This window comes from Cinclus cinclus, chromosome 7, assembly GCF_963662255.1.
Source record: "Cinclus cinclus chromosome 7, bCinCin1.1, whole genome shotgun sequence".
Classification (NCBI taxonomy): domain Eukaryota; kingdom Metazoa; phylum Chordata; class Aves; order Passeriformes; family Cinclidae; genus Cinclus; species Cinclus cinclus.
This window is the reverse complement of record NC_085052.1, coordinates 13,397,039-13,423,521: the sequence shown is the minus strand read 5'-3', so window position 1 is coordinate 13,423,521 and position 26,483 is coordinate 13,397,039. Positions and strand designations below refer to the sequence as shown.

The window sequence follows — 26,483 nt, the reverse complement described above, 5'->3', positions numbered from 1 at the left end:
GCAGTGATGAAGGACTGATGCCAGGGATGCAGGATGCTTACAACCCTTGATTGTGGGAGTGGATGGCTGATACCCAAGGATGCAGGATGCTCTCAGTGCCGGCTTCCCTCCGGAAGGAGCATCCTTGCCTGCTCTTGGAGAGAGGCGGCCCTGGGATACAGCAGTGCCTCATTGGTCAGAGGGACCTGTGGAGTCTGCGGGTTGCCATACCAACCTGCCTCTGGTTCCCGGCCAGCCGGGGCGTGAAGTGCCGGGTCGAGCTGGTGCCAAGGGGCGGATCAGGAGCCAGGGGCAACGCGAGGCTCTGCCAGCCAGGGAGGCGTCCATCCGCCTCTGCCTGAGGGCTGGCTGGCACCGCTGGGCTCCCCGGCACCCCGCATCACCCTGAAGCTGCTCCCCGCCGCTCCCCGCAACTTTGCGGCACGGAGGGGGCCGGCGGGAGGGCACGGCCCGGGTGCGCGAACTCGGACATCCCGCTCCCTCCGGGCGATCCTCTACCGTGAGCCCGAGCCTCGGGACGGACAGTGCCGCCGGACCCTCCGTCCTACTGCCCACCGGCACCGGAGCATCCTCGCACAAAACTTCCCCCTGCCCGACGCCGGGGAGCGGGGCCGGCGCTGCCGCGCTGCCGGGCGCTGCTGCTGCCCGCTCCGCCGGGCTGGACCGGACGCCGATGCCCGCAGGCTCGCTCCGGGCAGAAAGGTTCGGTCCTCCCGCGGGCATCGCCCGCTGCTCGGAGGAGCTGGGGGGCTGTTCGGCGGCCGGGAGGGGGTGCGGCTGGGTCCCTCCCCAGCGCTGGGAGCTGGAGCCATGAGCCACTGCCAGCAGCGCTGCAAGAGGCAGCTGGGCCGGGTGATCCGCTTCTTCTACCAGTTTGTCACCGGGACTCTCTCCCAAGGTAAGTACCGCCCTGGGGTACACGGCATCTTCTGTTCTGTGAGAGGAGATGTCTGTCTGGTGAGCTCTGTGAGGGTATTTGGGGAGGGGAGAAATGCTGTTTAGGTGCTAACTGCTTCAGCCTCTGGTGGAGGGGTTGCACTGAGCTCCGTGTGGAGCAAAGCTGAATGTGGTTCCAGGAGGCAACAAAAGCCCCTGAAGGCTCCATGTGGACCTGGGGTGAGGGAACGTTTTGTTTGGGGAGGGGACTGATGCAAAATAGAGCATGAAAGAACTGCTGTACAAATGAATTGCAGCTGGTCTGATGGTTCCTAACATGTCAAGGAATCTGACTCCTCTGGGGCTGGAGTCATGCCCTCCATCTAGCTGGACAAAGAAGCCCTGGGTGTGCCCCATGAGCCAGGGCAGGGACACACCCTGGTGGCCGCATCTACCCATGCTTTTGTCCTGGGATGTTTGGTCCTGGGGACAGAGCTCCATGCTGAGGGCACTCCTGGTTTGCTGTCTGCCAGGGGCAGGACCCTCACCCCTGTGCCTGCCCCTGCACTGCCCTGCCAGCTGCCCAGAACCCCCTTTTCTGGGTGTGAACCCAGAACCACTTCCTAAACCCAGTGGGCATATCTTGGGGAGGTCATCATGGGCCTATGTTCTGCTGGGAATCTGGGTGCCCTACTCCCACCCCTGTCCCTGTGTCCCTGTGAAGGGACAAAGTTGGCATCCCCATGGCCTTGCCCTGCTGAGGACCACTGGGTGACTTCCCAGCAGTGGGGATGCACTATACTGTGAGCGCAGGGAAAGCCTTGTTAGGCCAATGTGGCAGTGTCATGCACCAGAGCAGGGCTGGGACTTGCACTGCTTTTGCCAGGACTCACCCTGTCTGGAAAACCCCTCCCAGGTTTTGTTCCCTCCTTGCTTGGGGAAATCCCTGGGTCTCCAGAGCCTGTGCCTGTCCTTGGGACAAGAGAAATGCAGGGATAGCATGGAGATGCACTTGGCACAGCCCTGGAGGCTGGGATGTAGGAGCAATATTTGACCTATGAGCCATGCCCAGCTGGCATGCTACCTTCTTGCCCACAAGCAGGGACCCAAGCCCTGGGATGGAGGCTCCCAGTCAAAGCAGGGTACAGCCCCCAAGCCCAGCAGCATGCCAGGCTCTGGAGGCTGGGTGTGCCGCAGGCAGTGCCAGGACCATTCCCGCTAGTTGGCTCCATTGGGCACCAGCCAACTTGCCTGGAGTGGAGGGGGCAGAGGATGAGTCAGCTGAGTCCAGCCCCAGGCATGAGGGGCAGAACTACAGGTGATGGAGCAAAGAGGGAATGGGACCTGAGGATGCTCCCAAACCCCACCACCTGCAAGAATATCCTGCAGGTCCTTCTCCCAGTGTCCTGGGCTTTACAGCTGGGTACTATGGCATTGGGACTGTAGCAGGTGTCCCCTGGGACTGGGTTTCTGGAGTGACCATGTGTGGTGCTGAGCAAGACCAAGGGCTTTCCCTACAGCCTTGCTGGGTGTGCCTGGGATTGGGATGGGCACAGAGGGCATTACTGGAAATGGGGCACTGACTGCCCTCACCATCTTCCTGCTGTCCTCCCAAGCTCTGAGAGAAGCCAAAGTGGGATGAAACCCAAAGCCAGGCAGATCTGAGTTGGGTGTGGGATGTGGGGCTTGCGCAGCCTTCTCCCCTCTGCAGCTCCCTTCCTCCCCAGCTGCTGCTCCAATCCTTGGGTCACCAAGATGCTGACCCCTCTCTAGCTGTTATCCTACCATATCATTCCCTTTTGTGGGGGGGGGCAGTGACCCCTGTCCTTCCTGCATAAGTGAAGGATGTCCCCTGGAGCTCACTGCAGAAGGCACTGAGTGCCTGACCAGGTGGGCCTGTGGCAAGGGGCCCCCTGGCTGAGTGCCCTGGGGTGCTGGCCAAGGACGGGTCGCAAGAGAGGGCAAAGAGAAATGACTCAATCAATTAACCAGATTAAAACTGTGACTTCGCCTCCCAAAAATAGCATTTCACCAATATTTTAATGTGCTTATTAATAATCTGCTCGCGCTCTGATTAGCAGCAAGGTAATAAGGGATCAGCTTTAACCTAAATTTAACTCTCCCTAATGGATGATGGCCCTGAGAACCAAAAAAGAGGAGAAATTCCTATCCATCAGGCTGGCCCCCCAGCAGGTCAGGAGCACCCAAGGGACCTGGACAGCAGCTGCCCAGCTGTGTCTAGGGATCATCACCTCATTGTGGCCCAGCAAGTCCTATGGCACATTTTGTGGAAGTAGTGCCCTAACATACTACTGCACTGGGTGAAGAGCACTTTAGGGGTAACCACAGGGGTGGCTCTCAAGCAGGGCAGATTCTGGCCATGGTCAAGGTGCATGTTCCCATCCTGAGGACTCACATCCCTTGATGATGGATGATTGCCCTGCTCTGTCCCCATCTGCTCCATCCCACAGTGGAGGACAGTTCCTCATCCCCAGCTGCTGGTAGTGCTGGGAGGATGGAGACAGGGACCAGCCACCTGGCTGCCTAACGGCTCTGGGTGTGCTTGTGGCATGCTGTGTACATGGAGCTGCTTTTTGGGCAAGAAACCCCACTCCAGGGGTTATTTATACACCACCCAGCAGGTGGCTGCTGGAGTGTTTAAATTTAGCTGAATGGCAGGGCTGTGCTGCCGGCAACACTGGAGAGCCAGGGCGGGGGTGGCTGGGTGGGTGTGGCTGGGTGGGGGGTGCTTTATGGCTGTTTGTGTCACAGCCCAGAGTGGGACAGGTGGCCTGGACTCAGTGCCAGCCTGGGCTGCCTGGTCCTGGGGCAGTGTTACAGGACCTGCTGCTCTCCCCCGTGCTGAGCCATGGGCATTTGCAGGGCCACTTTGCCTGTCCTGTCCTGTGTCACCTGTGGATCCTCAGAGCCATTGATCTTGGGGGAGTGAAAAGGGAGGAAGGGATGAAGGGACAGATCTGGATGCTTGGATTCTGCTCCCTGAAAGGGGCACAGCTGGGGCAATGCTGTGGTGGTGGCCACTCAGGTGGCCACAACTCCTGGCTGTGGTTGTGGAGTAGGGATGGGACATCTTGCATACAAAGAAGGTTTGGGATTAAACACTTGGGTCCAGTGTCTTCCTCAGTCGTATGTTGCATGGGGCAGCAGGTAAGGCCAAGTGCCAAGCAGGGGCCATCTCAGGCATGGGTGCAGCTAATCCCACGAGGTTTGGGATCTGTGAGTGAGTGTGTCCAAAACCACAGTGGCACTACCTAAATGCACCTGGCATCACAGAGCAGGAGCCAGGCTGGCTGGCTCTGACTCCAGTCTGAGAGAAACAGATGTTGATTGCAGACATCCCTGGGGAAGTGCTGTTGTGGGACACAGGGAACGAGATGCCAGTGCCTCTCTGCCAGACCCAGCTCTCCAGGATGGCAGAACTGCAGAGACACCTTCCTTCAAGGCCCTGTGTCTGGAGCAAGGATGGACACAGGCATCATCAGAGGTCCTAGCAGCATCATTCCCTAGGGAGCCCCATTTCCAGGACTCTCAGCTTCACCTGTGGTGTAGCAGCAAGGGGCTGACTCCTGGGGATCCCAAGATCATCAGGGAACTCAGGGCAACCCTTGGGCGGTGGTGATGCCTGGCTCGGCCCCATGGCATTGAGACACAGCCACATGTGTGATGAGCCACTTCTGTTCTCTGCCCCCTGCCTCCTTCTCCTGGCTGATGGTGCCACTCTCCCCCCGGGCCAGGAGGGTTATTTTTAACTGTTTGCCATGTGCTGTCTGAGCACAATTAAGGTAATTGGTTTGGGAGCCTGGCTCTCACACAACGCTCCCAATTACCTGCCTGGTGCGGCCCCCCGCCTCCCTGCCCGCGGTGGCCAGCTCCTCTGGCAGGGGGACTGCTGGGACAGGGCTGTCCCAGATAGCACGGGGGGCTGGCTGGGGCTGCGAGCGGGCACAGGGCATGGAGCCATGGAGAGGACATCCCTGCACAACGACAGCCTGCTCTATGCCTCCCTGATTGCCATCCTCCTCCTCATCTCGTATTGGTTCACCACTCGCTGCTTCAAAATCATCAGCGGCATTGAAGGTAGGGGGTGGGGACATGGGGGGACAGGGTGACCCAGCCTGGCTGCTTCCACAGACCAAGCAGTGAGGTGAGCCAGATGCTTGGTGAGGGACTGGTGGATTGGGGGACTCCCTCTCTGGGAGACCTCCATCTCCTCAGTCACTTCATTAACTTCTCCTGGCCGGGGTCCTGCTCCGCTGTGTGTGAGAGCAGCCAGTGGCAGCCCCGGGGCTGAGCTGTGGCTCAGAGCTGTATCCAGGGCTACTCTGGGGTCCACCATGCTGCTGGTGTCTAGGTACTGCTGCCCCTTGCTGTGAGACGGGGATGCAGATGGACTCTCTGGAGCCTCTCTCTCTTGTAGGGGGCCCAGAGTTTATGCTCAGGCCTCAATCCGCGTTTGGGGCTCTGGGTCTCTTTGGGCATGACCCACATCTTTGGTCCTCAGCTGGTGTGTTGTGCAGCTCTGCGATGTGGTGGGGGTCCCAGTTTCCCCAGTCAAGGGTCTCGCCAAGCCCTGCTGCAGCGGGATGTGAATGCTGGAGGTTTGCAGTGTGAGACCCCCAGGCAAGGAGCAGGGCAGGAAGGATGAAACTGGCATCATGTGTCTGGGGACATGCAGAACCTCTCCTGCCTGGGGTGTGCATTGCTCCATCCATCTGTGAGACTTCTCTCTGCACGGCTCAGCTCTGAGGCACTTCCCACAGCTTGGCCAAATGACTGGCTGGCTGCAGGGGCAAGGAGCCCCCCTGGGAGTGATGCCCCTCAGTGGGATGGAGGGTAAAGCCCTGTCTCACACTTCTGGTGCAGTACATGTGCTCTTGAGCATCCCTTGCAGGTAGCTGTGGGTCTGGCTCCATTGGTGACATCCCACATGTGGTTCCATGTGTCTACTCCATCCGAAGGCAGTTCCAGATGAAGGAACATCCCTGGAGATCTTGGTGAGGTGAAGGAGTGGTCCTTTGTCACACCTATCCCATCTGGAGCTGCCCTCGGTCAGAAGGAATGTTCTAGGCAAGAAACCCTTGGGGAGTCTGGGGGTGCTGGGAGCTGGGCACAGTGCTGGGCACTGTGACATGGGACTTTGTGCTGGTACTGGTGGGATTCTGTGTCATGCTGGCAGCAAACAATGGAGTGTTTTTTAATGACTCCAGCATGGAAATGTGTAATCCTGACATGGCAGCCAGTGGGAGAATTGTCAGTGGTCTGCTGGGGAGGATGGCTGGCACAGGAGAAGCATAAGGGCAGGTGGGGAAGCTGTGATTCGGTGACTGACCTGCCACTGTACCCTTCAGCCCCAGCATTCCCACGATGCTGCCAGAGACATACGAGGGGCCGATGACAGTCTGTTCACATGGGTTCAGCAGGTTCCCTTTGCAGAGAAGCTGCCCTAAACCCTCTAGATCAGGCTGGAAGGGCTCCTCTCCCTCTATGTCAGACCAAAACTAAGTTGCAAAAATAGACTCATGGGCTGTAGGACAGGCATCAGCACTGGAAGCAGCTGGAGGCTTGAGGAGAGGATGGGCTGTAATGGGTTCAGTAAGAAAAGTGGCTTTAAAAATGCAGTTGACATCAGTGGGAAACTTCCTGCAAGAGTGCAACAGGTGTGTTCCAGCCCAGCCTGGAGGGATTGACTTGAGGGTAAAACTGGGAGGCAGACACATGAAGTGCAGGCTTAGTGCCTGGAAACTCAGATCTTTCCAAGAAGAGGAAATGCCAGGTCTGAAAACTTCCAGCCTGAGTAATGTTTCCCCAGGGAAGTCTTTAAGCTCTTTCCCCAAGATGACTCTGATGCATCTCTGGCATCTTCTGCTGGTGTTAGAACAACCTTGGGAGTGTGCCACAGGTGGGCAGGAGATGCCAAGCTCAGTGGCATGGAGCCACTAGGTAGCTAGGCTGTGCCATGACCTGGGACTGAGACACCAGCCCTCTGCATCCCCTGCCAGGGGACAACCTGCAGCCTGCTGGGCTGGAGATGGGGGTTCCTGGGAGACTGGTGTGAGGCAGCCCTGCTGGGAGCTCTTGCCAGGGATCTGCTCCATAGCCTGGATATAGCCACCCCACCTGTAGCTGGCCCTGGCCCTGGGGTGAACGGGGAAGGGTGGGAGGCAGCAGTGGCATGGGGGCAGCCCCGCTCCCTGCTTGCCACACTAGTGCTGAGGTTAAGGCTGGTCTTGCATCGTGTGCCATATAGGAATTGTCTGCCTGGAGATGAGCAGTGCAGGGCATCCCTGAGGAAAGTGATGGGGGAGCTTCCCTAGGGGAAGACCCCAAGGGCTGCTGAGCCCTGGTGATAGGCAGTGACAATGGGTACCTGGATCCCTGGTGATCCCTGTGGCTTGTGATCAAACAGCCAGGCAAGGGTGGAATGCTGCTGTAGAAGAGCAGCGGAGCTAAATTTAGCCCCATTGGCTGTGTGTGGATGTGTGCTTGAGGCACACAGATGCACACGTTCACCCTCTGTTTCCAGCTTCTGTGTGACCTTGGCTGGGTCCCTAGCTCCTGCATCTACTCCTCTCCTGCTCATTGCTGCACCATTTGGTGGTCTGGCAGTGTCTTAAGCATTCTGCATCACAGCCTCTGCTCCCAGCCTTTTCTCCCAGACCTGCTCCCCATCTTCTCTTGCTGGTCCCAGCAAAACAGGTGTACCCATCTGCCTGCTTGGAAATGGGGCAGATGGAGCTGTTGTCCCAGACAGGGACATCTCCCTCTCCAGGAGGAAGATGTTGAAGTGTTTTGCCAAGTTGATCCCCATGGGACAGACACATGTCTGGGGCACAGAGGACAAATCTGAGTCATCCCCATGCTGGATGTTTTGCCAGTGCCCAGCGTCCTGCCCCTCCCCGTGTCCCCCCTGGGAACCAAGTGCCTTTTAATATCTGTGGCCTGTTTCCTTAGCAACTGCATTAAGCAAATCGATGGAGGTGGTGTCACTGGAATGGGAGGACATGCCTTCTCTCCCCCTCCGACCCCCCCATCCTGCCACCCCCCACACCTCCCTCCACTTGGCCTCTCTCCACTCTTACTCGCTCTGCCTCAGCTCTCAGCCGTGGCTCCCTGAGCCTCCTGCCACAGCCCTGCGCTGACCCCTTGCTCGCCCATGGCTGATGGCAGATGCCCATGAGTAGGGGATGACAGCCAAACCCCCACCAGGGACACAGGCAGGTGTCCCTGGGGATGCATGGTCTGGCAGCTGAGGTGCTGGGGTGAGGAGGCTCAAGGACTGTGGTGTGGAGGGGTGGGGGGGTGAGGGGCCATGAGACATGCCCACCATGAACCTGGAAGGCCTTGAGATGATTGCAGTGCTGGTGGTCTTGGTCCTCTTCATCAAGGTGCTGGAGCAATTTGGCCTCTTCGAGCCTGTGTCCTTGGAAGGTAACCGGTGTGGATGGTGCTGTCACCTCTGGGGACATGAGGGGCAGGTAGTGGGTGTCCAGAGCTGCCCCCAAGGATGCTCCAAGGCTGCTGCATCCATGAGAAAGTTCTGGTGTCTGTTGGCTGCTTGTAGGGGTGTAGGATGCAAGGAGCAGAATATCTTGCCTGTCCCAGTGGCTGGGGATGTAGCGAGGGGACAGGGCTGGCAAGGTGTCTGCTGTATGGTGGCGACTTTGATGTGTGCTGGGGTGCTGTGGGCTGGGACTGCATGTGACCATATATGTGGGAACCAGGGTGTTTTCCAGCACCTCCACAGGAGCAAGGTGTTACCAGAGCCCATGGTCACCTCACCCTACACGTGAGGTGTTGGACTCAGCACCAGTCTGCAGAGCAGCCAGGCTCAGGCAGGATGGGTGCATGCTGGGCTCCCTGCTCCTGACTTTCCCCGAGGCTTCCTGTGGCCCGTGAGCAGGGTGAGGGGACACAGAGGGAGCTGTCCTGCTATGGATGGGCTGTGTGAGGTGCTGAGTGGTGTGCACGGGACACACTTGGCAGAGCCTGGATCCGCTCGGGGGACTCTGCTTTGTGCATGGTGAGAGCAAGGTCAGGACTGCTTGGCTGGGTGCTCCCTGGACTCTCAGGGTGATGGTTGTGTGAAGGGTCCCCCCAGCCCTGCCACGCCCCTGCCCATGCCTGCACACACCTCTCTGAAGGATGCTGCAGCCTGCCTAGCCCCTGGCATCAAGGCATGCACAGGGTGAGGAGGAGACAGACAGTTTCCTTGGTCCACTGGTGCCCTGGGATACTCTGCTGTGCTTCTCCAGCACTGGCTCCCACACGGGCTGGGTGTAGTGGTGAATGCTTATCTCCACAAGCAGTGGAGCAGACAGCACTCTGAGGCTGCACCTACAGGTTGGCTGTGCCTGGGGACAGGGAGGGGGCAGACTGGGGGGATCTCTTCCTCTGATCCTGTGAGCCTGATAGCAGGATAGGAAAGGTGTGTGGAAGTTTTTATTACTGCTTAATTGCTTGCTAAGTCCCTGTGTTCCAGCAGCAGAACTCCTAGGTAGACCATACTGGGAGGGAATCTGAGGCAGGACCTGACCTGACCTGACAGACATCCTGCCTTGTGAGTGCCGGGGGAAGGCTTGCTGACTGTGCCCAAGGTGGATTCCCTCTCCCCAGTTCTGCTTTTGCTTCCCTGTATAGCTGTTCAGTGCTTTGAACCAGAATCAGTGGCATTGATTGCAGCTGTTCTACAGCTCCCAGGTGCAGTGGAAAGAGTGGAGACAGAGAGCCCCCAGCCCCTGCAGCATTCCTGATGAGGAGCTCAGGACAAGACAGGGGCTACTCCTTGCCTTGTGTGGCTCCTCTGTTTCCTGGGGCATGCTCCTTGTCCATCTGCAACTGACTTTTCCCTAGCGTGGGCCAGGGCAGGGTGCTGGAGATGGGGTGTCCTGTGTCCAGCCTTGTTCAGGTCATCTGTCACCCTTCCAGAAGGAACAGGGGCATGCCTATCCCCCTCCACCTCCATTCCCATGCTGAGAAGCGCAGCTCCATCTGGCTTGGCTGGAGATGCACCCCAGCTGTGAGGATGGGAAAGGTTTCCAGGTGCCCTGGATTGCCAACAATTGCTCCCATTGCCTAAAGATGCCCAGAGGAGAGGGAAACCTATTACTTAAGAAGCAGAAATTGGCTGAGGTTGAGCTGAGCCCTGGGCACTCTGCAAGGAGTCCTGTGTGTGAAAGGCAATGGTTTGGGATGGGGGTGAGGTGTTGTTGCATAGGCTGCTTCTTCTCTTGACTTGAGAAGCAGCAAGGTAGGATTTTGCTCTCCAGGGAGGGTCCCAGGCAGTGTCTGGGGCTGGAAAATGCTGTGTCCCCTTTAGGTGTTATTTACAAGCCATGACTCAGTCAACAGTGACAGCCCAGAGACCACAAAGAGCCTGAAACCAAACACTAATGGCTTGGGTCTGCTAACTGACCTAGGGCTCTGCCACCTGCACCGGAGCAATAGATGCTGCTGGTGGTGCTTCCCTGGCCCTGGTGCTGGCCCATGCTCTCCCTGCCCCATCCCTACTGGGACCCTGCCTGCAGCTCTTTCCCTACCCAGGCTGTGCTGGTTGTGTCATGCCACCCACAGTCATGGGCTGGGAATGGAGCAGCTCCAGAGAGGATCAAGCCAACCTCTATAAGTCTGAGGGAAGGGTTCAGTGGGAGCATCTTGCAATGAGATCCTGAGGGAATTCCAGGCTTGCTGAGTTCCCAAATTCAGCTGGATGAGGCCTCGAGTGCCCCATCCTTCATTTGGAGCTGGTACTTCCCTGAGAAAGGGCTTGGACAGAAGTGCTGACTCTCTGCAACCCTTAGTCCTGTCTGCTTGGTACTGTGCCCCCTTGGACCCTGCCTCAGCCTTGGTGGCACAGGCACAGCCACTGTCTGGCGGCAGCAATGGAGTATCTCCCACAAGTGCACTGTGTTCCAGGATCTCCAGGGTGATCAATGCTGGAACTGATGTAGTTTACCAGCTGGATAATCAATACTGGACTGTCATCCCACCTCTGCCCTGTGCCATCATGCCTGTCCCCAGCCCTGAACGTCTTCTGGCAGACCTATGCAGGAGGCTCTCAGACCCCTGCTGAGACCCTGCTTTGGCCAAGTGCTCAGGAAGGGGCAGGTGGAGAGAAACGCTATCAATTTTGTCTCTTGAAGTGCAGCATCAATAATTCAGTGCAGAGCAATTGGTCCTGGCTAGGAGGAGGGATGGCAGGAGGGAAAAGGCGGGAGAGCCACCCGCGTAGCCCAGCCACAGATTAATATTAAATGAAGTTGCAGATTGCTGTCGGCAGAATAATTGGTGGCGGCCCGAGGCTGTTCCTGCCTTGGCTGTTCAGGGTACATGCTGGGGGGCAGGCAGGATTGGGGGTGTCTTGGAGAGCCCCCAGCATGGGGTGTGCTGGCCTCTGCCTTCTCTGGGGGCTGCTGCTGCTATAGAGCTCAGGATATGGATAGAGAAGCAGGATGGGGAGGGTGCCAAACCCTTCCAGAATCCAGGGAGAAATGGGAGAAAGCAGCATCATGCCTGGATGCCACTGGCACCCCAAAAGGTGCCAGGCAGGATGGTGGTGGCAGTAAGCAGTATGGATACCTCCTCATGGGTGGGTCAGGGTGAGGGTCCCTCTGGAGAGGGGAGAAAGCAAGCATTCTCAAGGTGCTGGGGAGAGCAAAGTCCTGTGCCAAGCCCTGATTCCTCCTGCTTTCCAGGAACCTCTTGGCAGGAGTGCTGCATCTTGGCTGCAGGAGGGACTGGCCCTTTTGGGTGTGATGCTTTGGTCCCTGGGCTCAGGGTGTCATCCTGCCTGGTGGCTTTGACAGACCCCACAGGTCAAGGTGAGCTTGCTGCAGGGGGATAGATCTTGGAGCATCGAAATCTAGACCAGGGCAGCTGCAGGCACTCCAGGTTGAAGTTTGGGATTCTGTGTGTTGGGCTGCACCAGAGATTTCCCCATGAGCAGTGGGTTTAACCCTTGCCTTTCCAAAGGTAAGTAGGTTTGTCAGCTGGGTCTAGGGCTGGGCAGGGTTGGCTCTCCCAGCAGCCCTGAGCTCCCCAAGGTCCACAGTACCTGTAGTACACCTTGTGCCACTGCTGCTGTGTGGTGACACGTCCTGCTCAGCCCAGCCAGACCTAATTAGCTTGTTGAGTCTCTTCTCCCTCCGGCCTTGTGTTAATCACTTTTCACATTGCTTCCTTCCCAATTCCCTCTGGCCTGATTTGCTCTTACTGTTGCTGATGTGCCTGGAGAGGGGAACAAGGAGACCCAGCTGGACATGGAGCAGGACCCCCACTCTGTCCCACGTTGGGCTCTGAGCCAGCAAATGGAGGGGCAGGAGATCACTCAGCCACAGGGAGGTGAGAAAATCACAGGCCGGAGAAAAAACAAGAAAACTAGAGAGCAAAGGAACCTATTAAGACCACCCTTCTTTATAGTCCTGCTCTGTTGGTGGAGGGTGAAACCTTCAAGTCCAGTGGGAGAGACTATGACTTTCTAGTGCAGGGTCGTGTTGGGGTGCAGGGTGCTGTGGGAGCTCAATAGGATCTCCTTCACCTCTCCCCTGTAAGGGGCAGGGTTAGACCCCAGGAATGGGCACAGCTGGGAATAGAAGTGCCCTGGACTGGGCTCCAGGGAGTATGGAGTCCATGGTCCCTGTAGTGTAGTTACTGGGATGTCAGATGTGCCATCCATGCTTGGCTACAGCATCCCCTCCCCAGGATACAGGAAAATGTCTCATTCCGCCGTGGGTGCTGGCCCTGGGGATTGTTATACTGCTGGGCAGGAGGTGGCCACCTCAGAAGCAGCTTTTACATGAGAGATGCATTGACAACTGTCTGAAAGCGACTTTCTAATAACCATTGTTCCCAGGCTGGAGTTTTTGTCCTGCTGCCCTTACAGCAGGATTTTGGGTGGGCTGTGGGGAACACCCACCTTGGCTGTCCCTGACATACTGCCCTCCCCTCAGGCAGCACCCTGTGGGGAACATTTGCACCCTGTGGAGCACTCTCCAGCAGCAAGCAATGTACCCAGGGCTGGCAGCCCCCAGCTGTGGCTGTGACTGACTTGCTGGTGCAGAGATGCAGAGGAAGAGGGAGGAGATGAGGGTTGCAGTTGTCTATGGAGGTTAGCAGTGGACAAGGCTGAGCTCCAAGGCAGGGAACTCATGCCATGCAAGGTGGAGATGCTGTTGGGGGGAAGGTTTGGTGGTTTGTGATGGGGCAGAGGGGATTTCCTAGGTGGAGCTTGTCCCCGGGCTAGTGGCAACAGTATCCCAGTAGTGTGTGATGAACTCGGGGGTCCCTGCAGACTGCTCAGCTCCAGTGCCACCACGAGCTCTTGTTGGGGTGAAAGTCAGCGTGGATGAGCCTGCTCCACCTCCATGCACACACTGGTGCCCATTCTGCATCCCTTTGTGGGTTCGTGTGCCAAGCAGTGTAGTGCAAGGTCGCCCTGGAGGAGAGCTGACCCCTAAGTCCCTCGGGCAGTTTCGTGGGCTCTCCTCCTCTGCAGCCTGGGTGCCCCGAGGGACCCAAGAGGGTGCCGGGGCAGGAGGAGGGAGGGCCAAGGCATGTCTCTCCTCCCCTGCCCTCCCCTCTCCTGCGTTGCTGGGTCTGTTGCTGCCAGAGCAGCTGCCGGCTGGGGCTGTGTGTCTGGGGATGGAGGCTGCTGAGGCATCCTGGGACCTGCAGGGGCTGCAAACGGTGGGCATCATCTTGCTGCTCTGCTCCAGCCTCAAGATACTCCATGCTCTGGGCATCATCGACCTGACCAGGGGAGGTGGGATAAGGACAGGGATGCGGGTGGGGTTCGAATGAGATGGGGATGTGGTGGTGGAGGTGCTCCTCCTATCCCAAGGGCTGCAGGGTGCTTAGGGGAGTTTTTGAAGAATTAATGTGGTTTAGTGCTTTTTATTTTTCTTTTTATCCTTTTTAATGGGGGTATAGTGTAGGGGGTCACTGGAGTGTCTGGCAGCATTAGGGTCTAGGGAGCTGGGGAAGTGAGGGTGTCTGTGGGTGTTTCAGAGTGTTAGGATATTGGGTAGGAATATTTGTGGACATTGGGTGCATGATGCTGGAAATTTAGGGTGTCTGGGAGCATTAGGGTGGGGGATATCTGTGTCTTGAGGCACTGGGATACAGTGATGTGTGGGGTGCTGGGGGATGGAGACTCTCTGGGCTGTTGGAGTCTCAGGGCAATGGGATGCAGAGGGCTGGGCTTTGTCAGATGATAGGGAAAAGGACTGCAGGTAACTGGGACAGAGGAGATCAGTGTGAGCTGGGAAGAAACAGCTATCCATGAATGTGGGATGTAACACCATGCAGGGCAAAGCTTTCTCACTGCTATGGGAATTGGTGGCTAGGGGAAAAACATGGGAAAAGAGGCAAGAGCCCTTTTGCCCTTCCTGCAGGGCTGGGCTGGGGAAGGAAGAGGATGCTCTGGGTGTTGAGCATCCTGGATTGGCAAGTGGGCACTGAGGATAGGGTTGCATGTGGCCAAAGAAGAGGACCCAAAATATGTCTGAGCAATGGATATACGTCCTGTTGGTTGTGCTTGGTGAGGATGGGAGTGCAGGGAGCTGCATGGTGCTGATACCTTTTTTCCTTTGGCTGCTTTCCTTGACTGTGCCATGAACAGTCCCAGCTTGGACAAGGGCTGCCAATAGACTTTGCATTAATGTTCTTTGGGGTTGGTTTCCCTCTGCCTCCTTGCTGGCACTGGGAATGCTGTGAAATGAAGGGACTGCAGATCACATCTCTTTGGCTAGGAGTGATCAGAGGAGCAACTAGTAGGGGAGGAGAGGAAGATGCTGTGCCCGGGAGGTGCTTTCAACCTCCTTCTGATGGAGGATGTCTCTGAACTGCCTGGCATCTGGCTGGGGTGTGACTGAAGCACATCCACTTTTTGTCCCTGTGCCTTACTGTGGAGGGTATGGATGGCATCTGGGTAATGGATATGCAGAACACTAGCTCTCTTGTGGAATACACTGCTTGCAGCCAAGAGGAGCTGCTGCTCTGCTGGGGCATTTCTTTTGGGTAGCTCCTCTGGCACCTTGGATGCGATGGTTCCTGCTGCCAGAGGAGGTGCTGATGGGGGCAGGATGTGTCCCTGTGTGTGGGTTTTGCAGCAGGGTGATGCATATGGCTGTCTCAGTCCTGCAGCTTTGTCTGCTCTGTTTGGGGAGCCCCTAAGCTCCACTGTCTCTTGGGATGTGTATCGTGTCCCGTTCCCTGCTTGCAACATTTTCTATGTGGTGTGGTCTGAAGGAATTATTATTCTGCAGCATCTCCTTTGGGCACAGCCAGGCTATGTGGGAGCACTGTCACAGGCTGGGGTTGGGAATGGGGACAGCAGTACTTTAAGCCCTACTTGGCTCTGTGGCCCATTCTGGCCCATGGCCAGTCCCCTTCTGGGGACTGCTCAGCTGTGGGCTGTGCAGATGTTTCTTTCTCTGCCACTGGGAAATATCCTGGTCCTGAGCCTTTGCTGTCCCACAGACTTCAGCTCACTTGGCAGCTTTGCTGCTCCCAGCTTTGTATCACCCCCAGAACCGACTCTCTGGCCCTGGGAGATGCCAGCCGTGATTTCATTTCTCTGATGCATGACTGTCTGGCACCTTTGCTACACTTGGCTCATCAGCATTGCTGACTGATGAGGGTCATTTGCAGAGCTGCTGTTGGTGGGACACATCCTGACCTCCCCAGGGCAGCTGGGGAGACTCACTCTTCCTGCTGCTAACAGACCCCAGAGAGCTGTGGTTGGTGGCACTGCCTGAGGCTGAGTACTTCCCCGAGTGGCTGAGCCCTGCATAGGGATGATTGTCAACCACAGGTTTTAGGGGCAGGTGGGCTCAGATAAGCCTTGGGATACCAGCTCCTCCTGACCTGTCAGCTGACCCACAGGGCAACCTGTGTTGGCCCGCAGGGCCAAGCAGGGGCTGTGAGTGCTGCATGACTGGTGGCCTGCTGGTGCTCTGCTCCCCTCCTGGAATGGTGCTGTTCCCTGGAGCTGGGGACACTGGAGTGGTCTTGTCATGGGATGCACATTTTCCACCCATCATGGTCATCCATTTATTGACTTGCATTTATAACTCTCAGGTTACTGAGAGTGATGGGGAAGTTTTGGCACTGCGTGTTGGTTTATTATTGAGGGTTTATTCAAGCAGGAGGGTGCCATGGAAGGGATGGGTTGGTCTCCCTATCCAGTTGTCACTGGGAGGGCACTGGTGGCTGTGGCTCTATGGGAGGACAGGGACACTGTTGGGCATAGGACTGACTCTGTCTCCCCCTTTTCCTCTGGGGAGACCATGGAACAGCCCAGGCTTGGGTCTTCCGTGGGAAGGGAATTGTCAGCCCATCACTGGGTAACCCTCAGCATGGTGGCATTGGCTGGATCCATCCTCCAAGGACACATCAGCTGGTGGTGGCTTGATACAAAGTGGTCTGTGGCCATCTTGATGGCAATCATTGCTGGGGGCAGGGATCCACCCACTGTAGGTCCCTTTGGAGCCAGCCTTCAGGATTCATTTCAACAGCATGTGGAGGTGGGGATGGGAAATCCCTTCCTCTTCTGGTGCTACCCAAGGATGGAGTCTCAATTTGTCTGTGTTTGTGTGTTTTGAAGTTGCTGAGCTGCGGAGTGATGCATGGGAAGTGACAAGTCACTTAACCCAGCAGACCTCCCGCTGCAGATAAAACACTGCCAGCCATTTTTGTTCTGTGCCAGCCACTGGATGGCCCTTGCAGAAGGGTGGAGAGCAGAGCGGCATCTGGAAAAGGAGCTGTTGCTGGCAGGGACAGCTGCAATGTCCCCTGTGTCCAGAGCGGCAGCACGTGGCTGGGCTCTGCTCCTCATCTTTGGGCAGAGCTATTTCCCAGCAAGGAGGAGCTCCTGGGCTTGATTGTAGTTTGGATGCTGGGGACAGAAAGAGGGTGGTGTGTCCTACTCAGCAGAGCCTTTGTGTTCACTAAAGCCAGGACAGCAAAACCCCAGTCCTGGTCACCCCTCTTCTGTTGTTAAGCTGCATGTGCTGAATGTGCTCCCTCCCCTGCCCTGGGGACCCTGGAATTGGGCCCCCTTTGGTTTCCTCTTTGAGAAAACGCCCATGTTCTTTATTATTTTTTTTCTTTTTCCTTCTTTATAACAAACTAAAGTGTAACTTGCACCTGACCTGACCTACTGCACGTGCCTATACCTGCTGCCCCTGTGAGTCCAACCACAGTTTACTCTCTGTTGCATCTCTCTCGCTGTGTGGTTTCCCTCCTGCCCTGCTCCCTCCCGGGTCCATCACCCTGGCATTGGGTGTTGCTCTGCTTACCCTGTCCCTTCCCTCTCAGCAAAGGGGATACTTCTGCCTGTCAGGTCTGTTCCCACCGTGCAGCTCTGCTGGGGGGACCTGGCCCCAGAGCATCCTTGGAAGGATGAAAGGTGCAATTTCCCTTTCCCTCTGTAAATGAAGGCCCTGGAAGGATCAAAACTGGGACAAAACCATGGTTTATGTATAACTGATGCCCAGTTCTAGGAAAGAAAAGTCCTCTTTCCTCGCCTACCTGCAAACTCCTGAAGCTATTCTCCATCTCCCAGAATGATGGAGCTGCCTTGGTGTGAGCTCAGAGGGTCCTGGATTCTGCCTGTGGGCACTTTGGGGTTGGCCTGCCTAGAAGAGATTGGATGCAGACCCATGTCCCTGTCCTGGAGCTGGGTTCCATGCAACACCATTTTCCTGGCATCTGGGGCTCAGCTTAGCCCCATAAAGCTGAGAAAGGGCTTCTCTGACAGCTATTTGCTGGAACCCTAGAGAAACAACCCCAAAAATATGGCTCAGGATGCATAGGCATTGTGACCTGCTGCTTGCAGATGTACAGGATGCTTGGACATCTGCAAACACAGTGACAAACCAGAACCCCAAAGGGACTTTGCACCTTTTTTCCCATTTGTCCCCATGCTGGTTTCTGCCTCCCCTCAGAGACTGGAGCCCAGCATGGCCTTCATCCCCTCCTCTTCCTCCTTTCCCTACCTGCGGCGTTAGTCCTGTGCTGAGTTTGCTGGCTTGAGGCACTGTGGGAAGGGAGGGAAGGGGTCTGCAGCCATGGGGCAACATCATCTGGGAGAGATGGGGCTGAGTGAAACCATTGGGGCCCAAATGGGAGAACAGGGGATGGCAGTAGGGTCAGTACAGTGAGCGAACCTACTGTTAATGTAGGGTGACTTGGATGCAATGGCCATGGGCCAGACTGGTGTGGGGAATCCCTCACCCAGCCCTGTAGCCTGGCCAAGGCAGAGCCCTGAGCCCCATTCCCCTTCTTGCTGTCTCAAAGCAGGTCCCTGGGCTCGGGTCCTGGTGCTGCACTGGGGTGGGAGTGCATGCTGCAGTTTGGGCTGCATGGTGGGTCTGGTGCATGCTTTGCCTTCAGCTCTTGGGTGCCAGCAGGATCAAACCCAGCCTGAGCTTAGGAAGGATGCAATGTCCTGGCTCAGCCACAGGCTGTTTCTTGGGCTTCATTCTACTTTGCCTTCCTGCAGAGCCCCTCGGAGAGGGTCCCCAGGGAGCAGTTATTTCTCCTCAAGGCTAAAGGACAGAGTCTGGCCCTGCCATTTCCTGACTCTCTGGGCTCCCGGGAGTCTCCAGTGCTCCCTGGTATGATAGAGGTGTACAGAGGTGCTGGGTGTGGGTAGCAGGGATGTCCTCATCCTTCTCAAGGATGAATACTCCAGTGCTGGGTTTGTCCTAGGACTGAGCAGGAAGGTCGACCAGAGTCTGGGCTGGGTTTAGCCTTCCTGCTCCTTCAGCCTCATGCTGCATGTGCTGCCTCTGCTCAGATCGCCCCGCGCTGGGTGCCCAACCCTGCTGCCCGTGGGGACCTGGGGCTGATGCTGTGTTAACTCTTCTGCTTGGTGACTCCTTCTTTCTTCCAGGCAACCCGCCAGTCCAAACTAAAAAAGCGCTGAAGCAGCGATTCCTCAAACTGCTGCCCTGCTGCCGGCCCAAATCCATCCCCTCGCTCAGTGAAAGCAAGTGCTTCTTCTTGCCTTTGTGTGTGTTTGTCCCGGCGGTGCTGCTGCCTGCTCTCCGCCCTGGCCCTGCCTGTGGGAAGGGGACACCTCCACCTCTCCCCTGCCCTGGCTGTCAGGATCAGCCCTGCCCTGGAGGGGTCCGATCCCACGGGCTCTCCACCAACCTCTGTCTTACCTGCTCACAGGCTGGTTTTCTCCCTCTTCAACTCCCTGGAGCAGCTCCCACGGGACGCACAGTGGAAAGAACTGCTTGGGAGCTGGCTCAGGGTAGCAGCGCCCTCCTGGCACTCATCTAAGGAGTGGGGAGTTGTTTCTCTAGGCTTAGGGTTGGTTTGGAGATGGAGGTGTGATGGGGCGATGAAAGAGGCTGAGCATGGAGTGAGTGCAGAGTCCCTTAACCCCTGTACTGGGTGTGCTTGGTTCCTTGGTAAGTCCAAGCCCCTGGTCAGGATCTCTCTCAGCTCCACGGTGCAAAGCCAATCCCCCCTGGGAAAAGGTGAGTATGAAGGGGCAGGGTCTGAACTGTCCCATGAAGAGGGAGTATTTGCTGTGTGCCCCTCTTGGCTGAGTGAGATCTAGGGGTGGTGGTTGCTGCAGGCAGAGGTTGGAGGTTGTGCATCTTGACAGGTCGAGGAGAGAAGTTGTCACTGAAGGTGGGAGCACAGTGGGAGGAAAATAACCTGGAAGGATGGGGGTGGGGGGGCATTTGGGGCTAAGGGTTCTGAGGGGCAATTCTCCTGCTAGATTTGAGCCCTGGTGCTGTATCACGAGTCTGAACTCTACAGGGCAGATGCCTCTGCTGGCGGGAGAAGGGCAGGCAGGGAGGGTTTCAGCAGTGGGAGGTTTTCACACCTGTTTTGTGCCCAGCCTGGGCTGTAGTGGAGGGGGTTGTTGCCCGGTGTCAGCCTCTAGTTTGTAGCCATAGTGTCTGTGAGTGTCTGTGAGTGTCCCCTTCTGGCATAGACCCAGCTCTGGCTGAGCAGGGCACCCCAAAAATGTGTCAACCTGGGCAGGTGTGAGAGGACAGTATGTGCTGTGCAAGATGCTTCTCCTGCCCCCTGGCACGACAGGATGGGGCAGGACAGTGTGGCTTCAGCCACCCTCTCTTCCCCTGGGTTCCTTGCAGACAGTGTTGAGGATGAGTTTGAGCTCTCCACCGTCTGCCACCGCCCCGAGGGGCTGGAGCAGCTCCAGCAGCAGACCAAGTTCACTCGCAAAGAGCTGCAGGTCCTGTACCGAGGCTTCAAAAATGTGAGTACCTCTTGACCAGCTCTAATAGCCCCCACGTCTGCTGCTCTGAACACCCCGGGGTGGTGCTTTGTTTGTGAAAGGTTTTGGGACCTTGGGGTTGAAGTTTATATAAGGCTATAGCCTGATCTTACTTCCAGGGAGCTCAGTGGGAAACCTGATCCTGTGCTCTGTTTCCTTGGGTGCAGAGAGCCCCCTTCCTGGGTGCCTGAGATTCAGAGCCACTCTAGTGAGGGGTGGGAGGGGCAACTCCAGTGAGGGCCACTCCAGGAGGGGCCCAAAAAATTAGGGAGATTCTCCAAGCAGCCTTTCTGCTCCAAGCAGCAGGTGCACAGGGCTGAGGGTGGGGCAAGACAAGGGAGCCACAGGTTTTTTAGGGGGTGCTCAGCCCTTTTTTGCAATGTGGAAGTGACACTGTGACCTTGCCCTGGCAGGAGTGCCCAAGCGGCATTGTCAATGAAGAAAACTTCAAGCAGATCTATTCACAGTTCTTCCCTCAAGGAGGTGAGTGCACATCCCCAGCCTGTCCCCATACACATGGGTGCAGCTGTGGGGCAGAGGGTCACACAGCACCCCCCAATGCTGTATGCCTCCCTGCAGATTCCAGCACCTATGCCACCTTCCTCTTCAATGCCTTTGACACCGACCATGATGGCTCTGTCAGCTTTGAGGTGAGCTTCGGGCAAGGAGGGGCTGATGGGGTGCAGCGGGGCAGGGAAAGCACGTCCCTCCAGGGACCATGGGCTGGGGTCAGCAGCGTTGTTATTGTAGAGATGAATGAAGAGCTCTGTGGGCCTAGTGGAGTTTATTAAATTCCCAGAGGCAACAGAAAACCAATGAAAAGCAAACAAAGGGACTTTGTGTATTTTCTGGGTAGGGTTGTGTAGGGACCCAGACCGGCAGACACAGCCATGGCTGGGTCTTGTTCAGGCTTTAGCTGAACAGCAGGTCATGATGCACATTGTCCTCTTGGTTGCTGTGACCCAAGAGAGTAGTGTGAGAAATGTATAAGGGGTTAAGCAATTTTTTCTCCCGCAACTCTTTTTGATACCCAATATTTAACCTTATCAGCCCCAAGGCCCAAGGCACATCAGCTTTGGGGCTGAGTTCCTCTCTGCAACAGAATCAAGCAGGGTGTACCCTCTGTGTCTCTGAGGCCCCTTGTGGCTGTAACTCCCATTTGCCTGCCTTGTCCATCCTTGCAGGACTTTGTGTCTGGGCTGTCCACCATCCTGCGGGGCACCATTGATGATCGCCTGAACTGGGCCTTCAACCTCTATGACCTGAACAAAGATGGCTGCATCACCAGAGAGGTGGGATGGGGTGTCCAGACTAGTCCCCAGGGCCAGCACAAGTCTGCACCTGGCAGGGATCAGGGCAGAACTTGGGGCTATTGTCTGAGCTCTGGAGGAGAGCTGAGGGGAACAATATTTAACTGAGCTCAGCTTTGCAAATGTTCTTCCTGGACCCCTGGCACTGGTGTGACTCTGGGATGGAGGGTGGATGAGTGGTGTGCAGCTTTGGGGCTCCACTGCACACACATCTGCACACATGGCCCCATGCTGTGCACAGAGCCAGCACAAATACATTTGAGCACCCCACAGATCCTTCAGGAGCATCAAGAAAAAGGTGCGGGTTGGGGACCAGGTGGAGGCAGAACCCCATGTTGATACTGCAACCCTGCTCCCCTTCCCATCAGGAAATGCTGGACATCATGAAGTCCATCTACGACATGATGGGCAAATACACCTACCCGGCCATGCGGGAGGAAGCACCACGAGAGCACGTGGAGAACTTCTTCCAGGTGAGCTGAGTACATCCTGGGGAAGCAGAGCTCCAGCACAGAGCTGCAGTGGATGCAGTAGAAAACACCCCACTCTGGGGATGAAGCAGGACTGTGCTGGTCCTGTTAGTGCTTGGGCATGCTTGGGGCCAGGGGTGCACTGTGTCCAGCCCCTGTAGGACCTGGACAAGGGGTACCAGGTTCTCCCTAGGGCTGGGGCTGTCCCTGCTATGCTCCCTGTGCTGTGCTTGTCTGCAGAAAATGGACCGGAATAAGGACGGTGTGGTGACAATTGAGGAGTTCCTGGAGTCCTGCCAGAAGGTAAAGTCACCAGAAACTCTCCCCTGAGCTAGGTCACCACCCTCTTCCCTGGGGACCTTTGTCCCTCCTGCTTCCTTCCTGCAGAGAGGAGGTAAAGCTAGGGCTCCCAGGGGCAAGGCTAGAGCTCTGCTTTGGGAACTGTACCCATGCCAGCTTCCTCATAAAAATGAAGATAGCCATGAATCTCAGTAGGGCTTGTAAACTGCCTGTAACCCCTGGGGCTCTTGTCCCATGTGCCAGAATTGCCATGAGGGTAAAGCCAGGTTTGGGGAAGCTGCCCAGATTGCTGTTCTGTGCCCAACTTGCCTGCTTCCCACCTGCTCCTGACAGGATGAGAACATCATGCGATCCATGCAGCTCTTCGACAGCGTGATTTAGCTCCTGGACCTGCATCCAGATAAGCTGTCCTGACACTGGGTCCAGAACCTTCTTCTCTTTCTTGACTTTTCCTTTGAGACTTCCCTCCTCCGGCTGCACAGACACCCCCATGGAAAGGGGCCTTCCTTCCCTGAGATGCGGTTGGTGCCGAGATCTTCCCTTTCCCCTGGCCCAGCTCTGCTTTCCGCGGGGAATCCCAAGCAGGTACTCCCAGATGTTGGAGCATGGGCATGGCTGGCACAGGATGAGAATTTCACCTGGATGGACCTCTCTGTTCCCAATCCTGGTGGAAAAGATGCATCCTTGGTCTGCAGTAGAGGTTTTCCCCATAAATACCACACTGTGCAGCCACACCTCGCCTCCCATGATGCTCCCCAGCCCCAAGAGCCCCGAGTCCTGGCTCCAGCCCAAATCCTCCAGCAACACTGTCTAGAAACCAATAAAATCTTGCAATGGGCACAGCCAGTGTCTCGGCTTCCTCCCCTGCCCTGGCTGTGCCCTGTTCTGGGAAGCATGTCCGGTGTGTCCACTGTGAACCACCGGCCACCCTCCCTGTCCTGACACTGGGCCAGTGGGTGGGCAGAGGGGTCGTGCCTGGAGAAGGCAGCCACATCAGCCCATTGCTGCATGAGCTATGAGGAGCATCACCTGATCCCAGGGATCCTGGTTACACCTACAAGGCTCTTCCTGACAGGGGCAGAGGGGAAGTGACTTATGGCACTTGTCCCCCAGGATGGACGATGCAGGGCTGGGAGAGCTACAACCTCAGCCCCTGTCCTTCAGGTTTGGGGTGCCAGTACAGGGGGACCCCAGGGATCTGCTTTAAGCCTCCAGTGGAGAGATACCCTTTCCAACCCTTCCTGAGGACATGACAGCCACGGTGTGGGGAAGAGGGAGACGCACTGGTCTCTGGTGGCCATTCCTCCCCCATAGGGCTCACAGCCATGCTCCTGGCATCGTTCACTGCTGACCTTGTCCTGCCCCTGTGCCCTGGCTCGTCTCACTGCCCTGGGGACTGGGGAATGAGCAATGAGGCAGAGAGGTGGCCCCACAGGCATAGCCCTGTGCTGGTGACATGGCTGAGCTGGCAGCTCCTGGAGGAGAAAGTCGAGGCTGGGGTTAGACAGGAGTCACTGCCATGCTGCTGGCAGGCTGGAGGGTCATCTTAAGGCAGGGGACTCTTCTCTTTTCCCAGCATGGGCATATGAGAGCCTGCTTGGGGACCTTGGGGACAGGGAACCTGGGTGTTCTTGTCACTATCAGCTTCTTGGAGATGGATATGTGCGGGCAGTCCTGTCCTGCCCACATACCACTCCAAGTCATAACTGGGAGAGTGACGCCCATGGGCTAATAATTCCATGCCAACTCCAGAAGCTCCTCAGAGGCACTGGGAATGTACCCAGCCCTGGCAGCCCAGGGAAGAGTAGCTCCACTCTCTGTATCCTTAGTCAGAGGTGGTTTGGGGCTGGCCTGATCTGCGATGTCTGGGATCAGCATCCATGCTGGGCCAGATGCAGGCTGAGCCCCTGGAGCTGGAGACATTAGAATTTAACCCCTGGGGCTCTGGGCCAAAGCTATGGGGCTGCTTCCCAGGGGGACTGTCCTTGTCCCAGCCCTTGCAGATGTCACATGTTTTTTTAGGCTCATTCGACACATTATTTATCTCGCAGACATGATGTGTTTTTTAGGTTCATCCAACACACTGTTCATCTCCCAGACCTGTTCCCAGGTTTGCTGTGGGGCTGAACTCCCACTTGCATTCTCCTAAGGATGAGAGGGCCTTACCCCTCCATCTCTTTGACCCTGTTCTCCCTCTTCCCAGCTCTCTGGGGTACCCATTGTTCGCTGCCATGTGGAGCACCTGCCACCTCCCCCCTCACGCTGTAGGTCGCATGGTGTGACCCCCTGCCCCGGGGCATGGTGACCCACAATCTGCTTGGCATCTTCAGCCTGTATATTTTGTATTATAATAATTATATGAGTTAAAAACAAAACAAAACAAAAAAACAACAAAAAAACCAATAAAATCTAACCACAGTCGCTATGCACACTACTGTTGTGTCTTTGCATCTGCCAGCTGCCTGGGATGGGAGGGCAGGATAAACAAGGGGTCTCTGCAGAAGGTTGGTGTCCTTTTTGGGGTGCTGTGGTTGCAGGGTGCTCTGCATGGGTGCCCTGGCATGGGGGACAGGGTGCACACGAAGCTTAGCCATGCTGTTGGTGCTCCTGTAAATACAGACTTTCCTCTGCTAAGAGGCTGTAGGTGTTAAGGTTAAAAAGCTCTTACACAAAGTGTGTCACATTTCAGGAGTCAGGCTGCCAGGTGTGCTTTCAGCTTGTCACAGATGCTGCTGGGTTGACCCAAGCTTGGGACCAGGTGACCCTTGTTAGGATGTAGCATTTAAGGCTGAGCTAACAGGAACATGGTCACCTGCCGCCTTGAGGAGGTAGGTATAGACTGGGAAGGAGTCTTTCTTTCTAGTTGTTGGAAAAGTCCAGCACTGAGAACTGGGAAAAATTAAATAAACAGTCATGTACGTAAGAAAGTAGCAGAACAAGAGAGCAATGGACCTGATGAAGAACAGCAAAATAGTTCAGCATTCTACAGCCTGTGCTCCAGGAACTGAAAGTTCAATGCAAAGAGCTGCCTGGAGACCAAATATCTTAAAAGGATGGTCTCTGGCTGCAGGGGGAATTACCACTGTGGGACTGGGTAGGCAGCAAGTCTGATCTTTCCAAAGCCTCTGACTCTCCAGGGACGTTTTTAGGTTGCTGGCTACCCCCCAGGGCTGTGTATGGCAGTATGAATGGGCCGGAGCACGTTTTCCCCTCTAACCCACTTTTCCCGGTATATCCTATCCCCTGAGCTCTGTTTGGCTGGTTGCTATTTTGGGCAATGACATCCAAGGGCTTGATGTGCCCTCTTGTGGCATAGAGATGCTGTGAGCCACTGATGGGATCCCTTGGGTCCCCGTCCCCAGGCTGAAGGGCAGGAAAGAGGCTGAGGTGATAATGGGAAAAACAGTGGTGCTGTGGGGCTCAGCCTTCCAGTGCTGCCGTAGTCTTTTCACACCAGCTGGGAAAAGGTTTGTGAAGGGAGTGTAGCTTTTGGAGTGGGGAAGCATCTCTGGGAGTCAAAAATACTCTGTTTTGCTCTCTTCCACCAGACCCTCAGGAAGGGCCTGAGGGCAGGAAGGCCTGGATCCTTTAGGTGTGCCTTCAGCTCTCTGTGAGAAGCTGCTGTGTGAGCCAGGGCTTGGACGACCTTTGTTACTAGGAGGTGGCATTTAAGGGTGGACAGCCAAGTCATTTGGTCTATGATGAGAACAGAGATAAGAGCTGATGGATCCTTGGAAAAGGGCAGCCTTGTGCTGTTTCCAGACAAGTTTTTCCCAGCTTTCAGAGGAAAAATTAATAGTAGCTGTGTGGTAAAATAGCTGAGCAACTGGATGAAACAGCTGATGCAGCCTGGGGCAGTGAGTGATTCACTTCAGCATCCTGAATACTGCCTAGAAACACAAGTATTTTGTTAAAGGATGATATTCCAACACTGGGAGAACTGTTACTGTAGGATTCTTTTGCCATGATCAGATATCTGAGCACCCCTTCAGGGTCCTTTGTAGCCCTGTAGCCACTGCCCAGCTCTGGAGGTGTGTGAAAGTCCTGTGTATTCTCCACCCAGATTCTGTGCATTTCTCCTCTCTAACCCTTCTGTAAAGTCTGCTCGTGTATCAATACAATTTAGCTGGTTCCTATTTAGGGTATCTGTACAATTTCTATTTTTTGCTCTTTGAAAGCTTAGGCCTGATGATGGTGGTAACCAGAGAAGTCCCTTGGCCAGGGCCCTGCTATAGCTTCCTGAGC

At 56.1% G+C, this 26,483-nt stretch overlaps 1 protein-coding gene across 11 annotated transcripts in view; it reads left to right on the top strand.

The window, feature by feature from the left end:
- Window positions 1–23,100, top strand: part of KCNIP2 (potassium voltage-gated channel interacting protein 2) — a 42,216-nt gene extending 19,116 nt beyond the window's left edge. For 2 of the 11 annotated variants that reach the window (XM_062496975.1, XM_062496973.1), the window contains exons 2-9: window positions 18,791–18,886; window positions 20,016–20,140; window positions 20,572–20,641; window positions 20,738–20,808; window positions 21,343–21,450; window positions 21,837–21,941; window positions 22,179–22,241; window positions 22,572–23,100. In XM_062496975.1, coding sequence (XP_062352959.1) covers window positions 18,791–18,886; window positions 20,016–20,140; window positions 20,572–20,641; window positions 20,738–20,808; window positions 21,343–21,450; window positions 21,837–21,941; window positions 22,179–22,241; window positions 22,572–22,619 — 686 coding nt within the window. In that variant the 3' untranslated portion in view covers window positions 22,620–23,100. Of the gene's footprint in view, window positions 1–8,222; window positions 8,326–13,456; window positions 13,655–18,790; window positions 18,962–19,327; window positions 19,334–19,974; window positions 20,141–20,571; window positions 20,809–21,342; window positions 21,451–21,836; window positions 21,942–22,178; window positions 22,242–22,571 lie in introns of those variants that run through there. The other 9 variants (XM_062496968.1, XM_062496972.1, XM_062496969.1 and 6 more) reach the window with 9 other exon arrangements.
- The last annotated feature ends 3,383 nt before the right edge of the window (window positions 23,101–26,483 follow it).